The sequence below is a fragment of the Corythoichthys intestinalis genome, chromosome 12 (assembly GCF_030265065.1).
Source record: "Corythoichthys intestinalis isolate RoL2023-P3 chromosome 12, ASM3026506v1, whole genome shotgun sequence".
Lineage (NCBI taxonomy): Eukaryota > Metazoa > Chordata > Actinopteri > Syngnathiformes > Syngnathidae > Corythoichthys > Corythoichthys intestinalis.
The window spans coordinates 2876360-2888251 of NC_080406.1; the positions used below are offsets into that span (position 1 = coordinate 2876360).

Here is an 11892-nt window from a genome sequence, read left to right on the forward strand (position 1 = left end):
CATCAGCATAACAAGACGGCGAATTTCCAAGGGTATAACAGCGGACTGAATTAAGCAAATCTGTTCCGGGCCTCGGAAACACTTTGATTTCGGCCCATACAATTTCATGTTTTTGTGCGTGTGAGACCGAGAGGTATGATTTATTAACTTTTAGAATCGAGGACATAAACTAGAAGATGCAATTTCTGTGGATTTTTGGTCAATTTCTATTAATTTTGCGGCATTTTGGGTCACTTCTTTGGTAAAGCGTTGGTGTCCATTGATGGTGCTAGATGTCCAGTCCATTTGGACTGGGAGGGGAGAATGAACAAACACAGGAATGATAAGTGTCCAATAACAACTAAAACTAAAAATATTCCATGGATTTTCAACTTTTTGAATTTTGCTTTTTTTTCCTCCCGTTTTTGTTGTTTTTCCTGTTTTTTGTGTGTGTGTTTTTTGTTGTTGTCGCAGTTTTTGAGTTTTTTTTAGGGCTGTCAAACGACTAAAATTTTTAATCGAGTTAATTACAGCTTAAAATTTCATCAATCGTAATTAATCGCAATTCAAACCATCTATTAAATATGCCATATTTTTCTGACAATTATTGTTGGAATAGAAAGATAAGACACAAGATGGATATATACATTCAACATACGGTACATTAGGACTGTATTTGTTTATTATAACAATAAATCAACAAGATGGCATTAACATTATTAACATTCTGTGAAAGCGATCCATGGATAGAAAGACTTGTAGTTCTTAAAAGATAAATGTTAGTACAAGTTAAAGAAATTTTATATTAAAACACCTCTTAATGTTTTCATTTGAATAAAATTTGTAAAATTTTCAATCAAAAAATAAACTAGTAGCCCGCCATTGTTGATGTCAATAATTACTTACACAATGCTCATGGGTGCTGAAGCGTATAAAATCAGTCGCACCGAAGCGCCAGCAGAGGGCGGCAAAACTCCATAAAACACAACAAGTGAGCGTTTCACTGTACTGTCATTTAATTGCGTCGAGTATTTTAACGTGATTAATTAAAAAAATTCATTAACGCCCGTTAACGCGATAATTTTGACAGCCCTATTTTTTTTTTTTTTTTTTTTGCAGTTTTGCCATTTTTATCCGTGATTGAGGCTGTATGACGGAGGATTAGGGCCAAATGAAGGAAAAGAAAAAAAAAGAACTACGAAAATAAATTGGTCCTGGTACTATGAGAATAAAAGTCATATTACCGTATTACCAGTGGCGGACTTGGCAATTTTGGGGCCGAAGGCGAACAAATCCAGGGGCCCTCTTCATGGGTCAGGGGTTAAAAAGGTGAGAAGGGTGTGGAGGAAATATGTTCTGGTACACTAGGTCTGTCCTACACGACAAATTTTCTCCTGATTAGTCAGCCGACTAGTTTTACGATTAATCGACTGATCTAATAATTTTCTTTTTTTTACTAATTTAGCAATGAAATTTTTGTTGACGCTTATTAATTCACAAAACTGTTTTGGAACACTTAAATTCTTTTTTAAAGTACAAATAATCATGTAAATAACAATAATTAATCACAAACAATGAGGATAAATGCTGAAAGCATTTACTAGTGGAAAGAATGGAAAGTAAACAGATTCAGATCACTGACTTTGCCTTTCCAACATTATTCAAAACAATTCTTTAAAAAAATTCTAGCAATATTATTTTATTATACTACTATATATAATAGTAGTATAATAATTATAATAATTATTCATTGTCAATAATATTTGTCATGAAGGGTGTCATTTCAAAGCTATTCTTAATGTATAATCTGTATTATGTAGTATTTACTCAACATATTATAATATTTATTCTGAAATATGTGGGATTAACTCCAGAAATCATTATTTATATGACGAACATGACGTGCTTTTGCTGTTAACCAGCTGTTGGGTGTTATTGTATGTCTGATTGGAACTGTACTACATTGTTTCACCACAGGGCAGGGCCGGCCCAGCCTATACGCAGACTATGCAGCTGCTTAAGGCCCCTGACCACTAGGGGGCCCCCAATCTGGCAATTGTTTAATTAAATTCTATTTTATTTACTACAGTTTGCTTTAGTTGACTTTTGTGAGTTTTGATACTTAATTTCAAGCTTAAAAAAAAAAAAAAAATATATATATATTTTCCTCTTTTAGAAAAAAGTTAGGCGCTATCTACTGTAAGTACTGACAATCATTTGGGGTGAGAAGTTTGAAGTATACAGTGCAACAAAATCTGATTAATATTAGGGCTGTCAAATATTATCGCGTTAACGGGCAGTAATTAATTTTTTAAATTCATCACGTTAAAATATTTGACGCAATTAATGTACATGTCCCGCTCAGACAGATTTAAATGTCAGTAGAGTGAAATGCCCACTTGTTAATTGTCTTTTATGGAGTTTTGCCACCCTCTGCTGGCGCTTGGGTTCGACTGATTTTATGGGCTTCAGCACCCATGAGCATTGTGTAAGTAATCATTGACATCAACAATGGCGGGATACTAGTTTATTTTTTGATTGAAAATTTTAGAAATTTTATTAAAACGAAAACATTAAGAGGGGTTTTAATACAAAACTTCTATAACTTGTACTAACATTTATCTTTTAAGAACTACAAGTCTTTCTATCCATGGATCACTTTAACAGAATGTTAATAATGTTAATGCCATCTTGTTGATTTATTGTTATAATACACAAATACAGTCCTTATGTACCGTATGTTGAATGTATATATCCATCTTGTGTCTTATCTTTCCATTCCAACAATTTATTTTACAGAATATATATATAATTTACAGAAAAATATGGCATATTTTATAGATGGTTTGAATTGTGATTGTTATTCATTACGATTAATTAATTTTTAAGCTGTAATTAACTCGATTAAAAATTTTAATCGTTTGACAGCCCTAATTAATATACAAAATATGGAGGTATGGGTTGGATTGCATGTATGGGTTTCACAGTACACTGTGACGAAATGGTGGGCCAAAAATATGGGCCCCTTGGCATTATTTTGCTTAGGGCCCCCAAATGGCCTGGGCCGGCCCTGCCACAGGGTGTGCTGTCGTGTATTTTATGTTCGGTGTGAAGAAGAAGAAGAAAGATAAAAGAGGCATTAGAGGCCTGTTCTCAACTTCTCCCTCACTGCACTTTGGCTCTCATGGAGAGCACGTTCGCTCATGTGTTCGAATTAAACGATAGCCGACGTGCAAAGTAGCAAGTGAGCTGTAAAAATACCGAGCTTAGTGGTGTGAAAACCGCGGGAGAGCTAAGTGAAGCTAACGAACAGCTAAGCGGAGCTAAGCTATGCTAAACGGCGCTAAATGAAGCTAAGCGACTGATACTCAGTCCGTCGTCGTGGAACAGTCCATTGTAGTGCGTGTGTGGATAATATAAATGCAGCATTCAAATGGCTTTCTTTTTTGTTTTGTTATTTGTTTGTTTGATATGCTGACATAATTATACATGACGAATAGCTGGGTGTGCTGCTGGCTCTGGTGGCTGTTGGAATTTACTCCCCCCGGCTAAAGCTGCACGGAAACGGCGGCAGCCGAACAAAAATGGTGCTCCGCTGTTTACCACCCCCGCGAGCCAAACCGGGAGGAAGCAAAACTCCGAGTGTTCCTATGTTAACCCTTTGTACTGATTCCATGTTCCAAAAGTTTGAAGAAGACTCACCGAAAGCAGGTTGACAATTTATTCGTCGACAATGGTCCAAAAACAAGGCAAAAACAGACAACGGAGGGACTATTCTTGATCCAAAACAAGGCTACATAGAAAACGTTTCCAAGCAGCAAATCTGTCTTATGTCCAGTGTTTTTTAAGTCCGTGGTGGAGTAGGCCGGGCCGAAGGTGTGTCCGGGCATTGCATTTGGGAACTTCCCTCTGTGGCCGGATTTGGGCGGTTTAGGTTCGTGCGCGGATGGGACGTTGTTGCTACAGCGACCGACGCTGGTCTTGACGTCCCAAGCGCCCGCTATCGACTTTGTTATCCAGGCTGGCGCTACTTGTTTTAGGACAAAGCGTCTTTGTCCTTGTTCGTTGTCGGAAGAACTGATTCCCAGAGTTGCTACGTCAACCTTGCTCGTGACGCACACGTTGGGCTTCTGTGATAAGATGGCGTTGTGTATCTATTCTGCTTCTTTAAACTATGGTGTGCTATTTATTTTATATTAGGTGTGTTAGAGTAGTGCAGTCCTACAGTAAGTATGAGAAATGATACTTTTCCCTGATTAATTATATTACGTGTGTTCGACTAATGCAAACAGTTAGACGGTGCCTACGAGAAACAGTACCATTTTTTCATTTGCCCCTCATGAGCTCCGATAAGGTGATTCACTTTACTGTGTCAAGGGCATGGAGTGAAGTCTGCCTAAACTATAGTTAGATGAATGTGTTAGACGAATGCAAACAATTATATGGTGTGTGCGAGAACGGTACCTATTCCCTTCATGGCCCAAACCGTTGCTCGTTAGGGCAAGGGCAGCTGGCTGGGGGCCCCCTACTGGTTGGGGGCCTAAGGTGATTGTCTACTTCACCTGAATAGTAGATCCGCCTATGATTATTACATAAGGTAAACCGCTACGCACGAGATGCTTTCAAAGTTGTGGATTTTAACGGAGGCCAAGCGCAACATAAAGTAACACTAGCCCAACGAAAAAAGGACTTAATTTCTTGTAGTAATAGTTCGACTTTTTTCTCTTAGTAATAATAAAATATTTTTCTTGTACTACAACTCTTTAACATTCAGAAACACTACAAGAAATGAATAAAAAACATTGCGGTGGTCAGTAAATGTTACTTTTATAGAGCAAGTGCAGGGAAATATATACGGAATAGTGTTGTATCGGTTGTGAACGATTCGTTCTTTTTGACCGAATTGTTTGGGTGAATGAGACCGAACTAATCACCTTCTGCACTGATTCGTTCTATGAAGTTGGGGCTTGTTAGCTGCGCGGGAGGGGTTGAGCAAGCGGCAGCGTCTTCTGACATCACACACGACCAATCAGACGCCGGCCTCATCGCGGGCAGGGGAGGGAGCCCCTAATTTTCGGACTATAAACCGCTACTTTTTTCCCTCATTTTTAATCCTGCGGCTTGTAGTCCAGTGTGGTTTATTTGTTGATTTATTTGGGTTAATAGGTAACACTTTATTTGACAGCGGCATCTGTCATAACTGTCATAAGAACATTATAATTATGATATGACACTATCATGGGCATTACTGAATGCTTATGACAGATGTCAATTTTGTGTCATGTGCAGTGTTATAAATAACACCGTTACGTAACGGCGTTATTTGTTCAGTAAAGGGATAAACTAACTAATTACTTTTTCCGCCGTTACAACGCCGTTACCGTTACTGACGGTCAAAAGCGGTGCGTTACTTACTCTGAATAAATTGAAGAAAATACCAGCCGTGTCGAGTCGACTCTCTGCTCTGTTGATTTGTCATCCAAGACTTGGGGTGCGTTCAGGTTCGAGAATAGCGCACGTACTTCTGACTCCCCGATGGCGCGATCGGCCTCATGTGATCTCTAATTTGAAGTAGTATGAATTAGGGCTGTCCCAAACGACTAATTTCCTCCCGATTAGTCAGCTGACTATTTTTACGATTAGTCGACTAATCTAATAATTTTTTTTATTTATGTATTTTTTTTACTACTTTTATAATGAAATTTTTGTTCAAGCTTAATAATTCACAAAAAACATTTTGGAACACCTAAATTCTTTATTAACGTATAAATAAATAACAGAAATACCAATAATAAATCACAAACAATGAGGTCAAATGCTGCTGGTATTAACTAGTGTAAAAAAATTTAAACGGAAACACTGTGACTTCACCTCTTTAACAGGAGTCAAAACATTTCTTACTCTTTTTCTGGTATGTCATTGTCTATATTGTTTCTAAATGTTAAAATCAATTGCAATGTCCCGGACAACCATTTTCAGAATAACTTGTGTGAGTTCAGATGCTTTTTCTGGTGTGCATTCCGTATTTTTAGGGGATGGGAAAAACTGTTCAACTTTTGTTTGTTTTAGCCTGAAAATATATAAAGTAGAGGGCACACTGAAATATTACCACAATTATTTTGAATGAAAGGCACACATACCCACAGTAACAAAAATTAAATATATAGTATTAATTTTATAGTATACTACTATATGTAATACTTTATAATATTAAGTAACTAACATTACTGCAGTCATGGATTACAATAAGCAGGCCAGTGCTGTTTCCATATATATTTTTATTATGTATATACAGGATATGTGTATATACTTTCCCCAAGTGGGAGCTTCCATGATCCTAATAAATTTAATGATAATTTGAAAAAAAAATTATATACTATATATGTATTGATAATTTTATTAAATAAAAATGCACGTTTATACGACGCACATAAAGGCAACTTCCATTAAAAAAAATTGTTCGAAAGTTGTATGGATTTACAATCCCGCAAGCTAGTTGCTTCTTGTTGTCTTCGAAAATTACACTTGGGTGATGGCGCTTCAAGTGTTCGTTCGTAGCCGACGTGCTACCGTAGTATGCGAGCTCAGCTTAGCAAAGAGTACACAAAGTGGCAACCTCCATATTTTCCTTAAAATAATTCCAGGCTCTGGCTATTCTGGTCCGCTTTTTTTGGCTTTATGCCACTTTCACGTGTTACCAATTCTGGCCTTTTTGGGAATTGGCAGTGTTTTCAACTCCTCGCCATAGCGAGGAGTGAACCGGCGATTCACTTGGCTCGCTGTCGTCGGTTAGTCCAGGTTCGTCAGATTTCCTCCTCAGGAAGGCGGTGTGCATAAAAACACCGAGAGGCATCTGATGGCTCTTTATGGATACTTTTATTGACCAAAACAAAAACGTGTGGGATGCAGCCACTGAACTCCGCGGTACTCACGCACTTTCCCAACTCACCGATCTCGCTCCCTCTCTCTCGCTCGCCCACTTTCTTCCTCTTTGCTCAAACTGACAACGCCGGTCACATTGAAATAACAGCGGCCCCCTTGGGGGTGCCAGTAACAACCGCTTGTATCGCGAGCGCCCGCCATTCTAAACTTTATCCGCATGCATGGGCGCCATATAGGGGTGAAAAGAGATTGATTCTAAGGGTCCATGCCCTGATGGGGCCCACAAAGAAAATTAGAACATTAGGTAATCGTTTGCTAATTTAAATTTTAATCATTATAATTTTAATAAGAATAAAACAAAGAGTTTCTTTTTTTTGTTTTGTTTTTGGCAAAAAGCAAATACCCAGAGAGCATAAGTATTGCCAGCCACCCCCCCCCCCCCCCCCCAACACCCGAATTTTCATTAAATGGTTTGGTTTGCCCGGGAGCAGCGGAGCGCATATTTTACACCAGTCAATGACTCGGAGTGAGCGGTACTGCAGAAATGTTTTCAAAAATCGGGATATCAAATTTATGTGCATACTTCTTACTGATCTGAAGAAATTTAGTATGAAAGTGCTGAGAACAATCTTTACTGTTTGTAAAGCAAGGTGGGGCACACTGTTGATTGCTATTACTCTCTTAGCAGGTATGTTTACCACACGAGAAAAACATCCTATTTGTGGTCCGAATCCATCTGTGTCATGTCCTGAATTAACAGTTTTTGAAACATTATCTATAGTCACTGGTATGGATTGATTTAGCCAGTTTAACTTCCATTCAGTCATGGCGGTTTTTGATTCATCAATGTAGTATATGGACTACGCGTCACTCTGGGCTCACGCAGCTAATGGCATGGGATCTAACATAGCACATCTAGGTTGCTATTTGATGATATCTCGTGTGTGCACAAGAGTGTTTTCTGGGAAATAAGAAAGAAAGTTAAAGGGGATGTAGCGGCAAAGGGGGTGTGAGACATCAATAGAACCGTTATGTGCCACGATAACAAATATTGATAAAGTTAACAAAAAAAAACAATCACATTAATGAGCAATTATCGAAAATAGATCAAAAATGACGAACATTCCCGAAAGTGTTCCGGAAACAGCCGAATGGGGCGGCGACGTCACGACAAGTGATTGACAGTCGAGGCGGAGCCAGGTGCCATTGTTTTTTAACGACGAGAGAGTAGCGTTGGGGTTTGTTTGACGAAAACATCTCAAAAATGGTTCAAAACTGCTGTGCTATGTGGTGTACAAATAGCTATTTATCGGAATATAGTATCCATGAGTTCCCGAACGCGGAAAAAAAAAGCTGGACTACGCAGACGATGGGTAAAGTTCATCCGTGCAAAGAGGGCTAATTTTTTAGACACAGCCTCCGGCACGCTTTTCTGTGGGGCGCATTTTGCACCTGAAAGCTTCTCGAACTATGGACAAGTGAAATCGGATTTTGCTAAAAGATTGCTGCTCAAAGGAGATGCGGTGCCGACCATACACGCGCAGCAACCTAAATGTCCCGAGATATCAAGAAAGAGGATGATGACTAGCAAAGGAGGCTAAGGCTAAGCAAAGGAGGGGAGCAGCCAAGCTCGAAATGGCCAGAGTGAGTACTCTTATAATAAAAAAAATGTTAGGCATTGGATACAGGACTGGACACATGTATACATTATCGTTCGTAAAATATATAGAACAAATCCTCTGATCCCATTCATATTTGTGTCTGTTGGCAGAGCGAAACGCTATGATAGCGCAATAAATGCTAATTATTCTATGCATTCCTTTATTATGCAGTCACGGTGTATCAGCTTCACAAAAAGAAATGCAAAACAAATCATTGGTGTTTCCCACACAATCTGCTGCCGATGTTTCATCAGTGTCATTGCTCCCCTCAATGACCGTTTCATTACGCTGCATTGGCGTTCGTTTGGGCTCAAATTGGTAACCTAAAACACCGATTAAAGCTTCGTAAGTCTCCTCGTCACCATTAGATGAACATTCGTTACGTCGGATTCGTCGCTGAAACTAGAAAGGAAATTGTCTGCCATCATCGCCGCCATTCAGTATGAAAGCACTGAGCCTTTTTCTTGTTGAAGAAACAATTCTGAATTCTCTTTTATTGACAACGAGGGGTGTTTCTTCATGAGGGAACCTGGAATATGTGCAGGACGAACACAATGCATCAGCATAAACAGCTCAAAACACCCCTAATTCTCCCCTCACTAGAAGGAATTCTATTGATGCAGACAGGCGCTGCCCCCCTAGTGGCCGGTGGGACTCTCTTCACTTGTCGTGACGTCACGCACACAATCTGCCAGATCTCGGGCGCCGGTCGTTTTAGCTTGACAATCGAGCCAAATTTCTCTCATTTTCTTGTGTGTAATTACACGAAGTGGCATGATATGAATACAAAAGGCATGCGTTTATGGATAAATGATGGAATATTAAAATTTTCCCAGGGCACTACATACCCTTTAACAAACGCCACAGAAGTCACTTCTGACGAGTTTGAAGTACGGTGCTCTTAATTTGCCACTCATTGTTCATCATGAAACCGTGAGTTTGCTTAGTGTCCCACGGTTTTAACATTTCTGATCCCAAATGCTACTGAATTGTGAATGCTGTATGTGTATGAACAGCGTATCATCGCGGATTTGCGGAGATGTGAGATCTGAACACACGTATTGGAAAAGACGAAACAAAATTATACGGATGTCATGCATCGGGATTTGGGAATTGAGCTCATTTGGGGAGGACAGTACAATTGCGTTCAAATGATGCCAGTAGATGGTATCGGCGCCCTAAATGATGGTACTCGTCGATACCGATAACACCAATTCGGGCCGGATCAGCGCACTGGTATCAGTATCGGTGCAACTTTAATTTAGATTGTAAAAGATGGCCTTCAGTAAATTTCTTATAGTTGATATCAGTCTATTCATTATTGCTCTATACGCTGTATGTTTACATAAATATATTTTCATCTTAAATTAATGCAGAAAATGCACAAATTAGTGTGTAAAGATTTACCAGAATGCAGGAAATTAAGTAGTTGATAGTGAAGTGTGTGTGTGTGTCCCGGCCAGAGATTGCGCTAGACTTTTTCGTTGTCCGTCATTTTGACTGACAGGGTCATAAAAATCCGGTCATAATCTATTTTTACCCGTCACTTAAAATTTTTAAATGATAATAATGACATATTCAATAGTATTTAGTTTTCATTCATTTTTAATTAATATTCTGTCCGAACAAGCTTAACAGAGAATCCACACCGTGCCATCACACATCAAGCAGATGAATATGTAACTTTTTCTCCACAGTGACATAAACAGCTGACTGTGGCCCTAGTAGGTAGGCTACATATGGAACAATGAAATTAACAGTTCACCTGCTGTAGCCTGAACGCAGTCTCACACCTTCCTCCTGGTGCGCATGGACTTGAATTGCGTGCCCGCTTGTGCAGTCCCTCTTTTTTCACCTCTTAAATCAACACCATCGTCGTTTTGGGCCTTTTTGAATAAACTTCGGACGCTCAGTTGCTTTGACATTTTTCCGAGTAAGGCCAACGACGTCATGCATCAAGACAGACAATAGCTAATTAATATGCTCACTCGCCACCCTGTGGTCTGGGGCGTGAATTGCAACCTGTCAAAATGACAGATGGACTTCAGTTTTTTCCGTCACCATTTTAAAAAACCGGTCAACGACGGAAAATATTCGGTTAACACGACCCCTGCTCCCGGCAGTGGTGGTGGGGCCCAAAGTGATATCTTTTCATAGGGCCCAAAATCCCTGGCGCTCCTGTCCGCATGTAATTTATTATTATTATTCTTTTTAACCCGTCATTACCCGTCGACGGTATGTTTGACGTCATCGATGACGTCGACTAGTCGGGACAGCTCTAGTATGAATTAAGGCAAGACCTGATTGACTTTTTGTCTGTTCGTGTCGCAGGTTCAAGCGCAGCTCCAGTTGGACGGCGTGGCCCACTCCCATCCCCACCTGCACCCGCACCTGGCCGCCCACGCCCCCTACCTGATGTTTCCGCCCCCTCCCTTCGGACTACCGATCGCCTCGCTGGCCGACTCGGCCTCGGCGGCGGCGGCGGTCGCCGCGGCCGCCAAAAGCAACAGCAAGAACTCCAGCATCGCCGACCTGCGACTCAAGGCAAGGAAACACGCCGAGGCTCTGGGACTCTGACCCCAGCGGGGCGCCCCTCCCCACCTTTAACCCCCCCCCCCCCCCGCCGATGGCCCGTAATGGCCTCTCACACAAGACTGAGCCTGTGAACAGGGGCCGTGACACTCAAAGCTAAAACTAAACACAAACACTGAGTGAGAAAAGGGGGCGTGTCGGCGTATGTTTTCTGGGGAGGGGAGAAACAGTCGGAGGACAAAAAAAAGGGAGGAGGGGGAGCCAAATAATTATCACAAAAGACCAGCTGCCAAAACAAACCACTTTTCCAGTGAAGCGGTAATGAAATACCAATGAAGTCACCTTTTACTTTTCGCCCAACAGGCAGGACTTCTGCGGGGCCAGTGGCTCAGTCCACTCCAGGCACAGATCACATCCCAGGGACCGTACAAACACATGTGGATGTCTGTCTGAGGGCCCGGCACACACTGAGGACTTTAGTGCCAATTAGAGTGGCTGGCAGGCGACAGTTGAGGACCGTTGGGTTGGCGGGGGCGGCACAGGGGGCGCACCCCACCAGTCCTGACCTCCTCTCTGGCTTTAACACGTGTATTTGCAACCACTGTGTCCGTGCATGGAGGCCTTCCCGCAAAGCCCCACTTCCCCCCCATCCCCTAAAGGGCCCCGACTTCTTATGGACTTGTGATATAACAAAAGCAACAACTTCCACATTTGTTGTTCTGTCGGTTTGTTTGTTTTTCCCGGACTTCCTCCTGCTCCCTTCTCAGACTTTTTGTTTTCTTTCAATCCCGGGTGAAGAAGTGAAGATCGCCTTTGCACTTCAGGTCTCGTGTGTCGT

General features: G+C 41.0%; 1 protein-coding gene across 2 annotated transcripts in view; it reads left to right on the top strand.

Moving 5' to 3' along the window:
* shox (shox homeobox) overlaps positions 1-11658 on the top strand; it is a 29416-nt gene extending 17758 nt beyond the window's left edge. For both annotated transcript variants that reach the window (XM_057853136.1, XM_057853137.1), the window contains exons 5-6: positions 10854-11066; positions 11418-11658. In XM_057853136.1, coding sequence (XP_057709119.1) covers positions 10854-11066; positions 11418-11507 — 303 coding nt within the window. In that variant the 3' untranslated portion in view covers positions 11508-11658. The remainder of the gene's footprint in view (positions 1-10853; positions 11067-11417) is intronic.
* Positions 11659-11892: the final 234 nt, after the last annotated feature.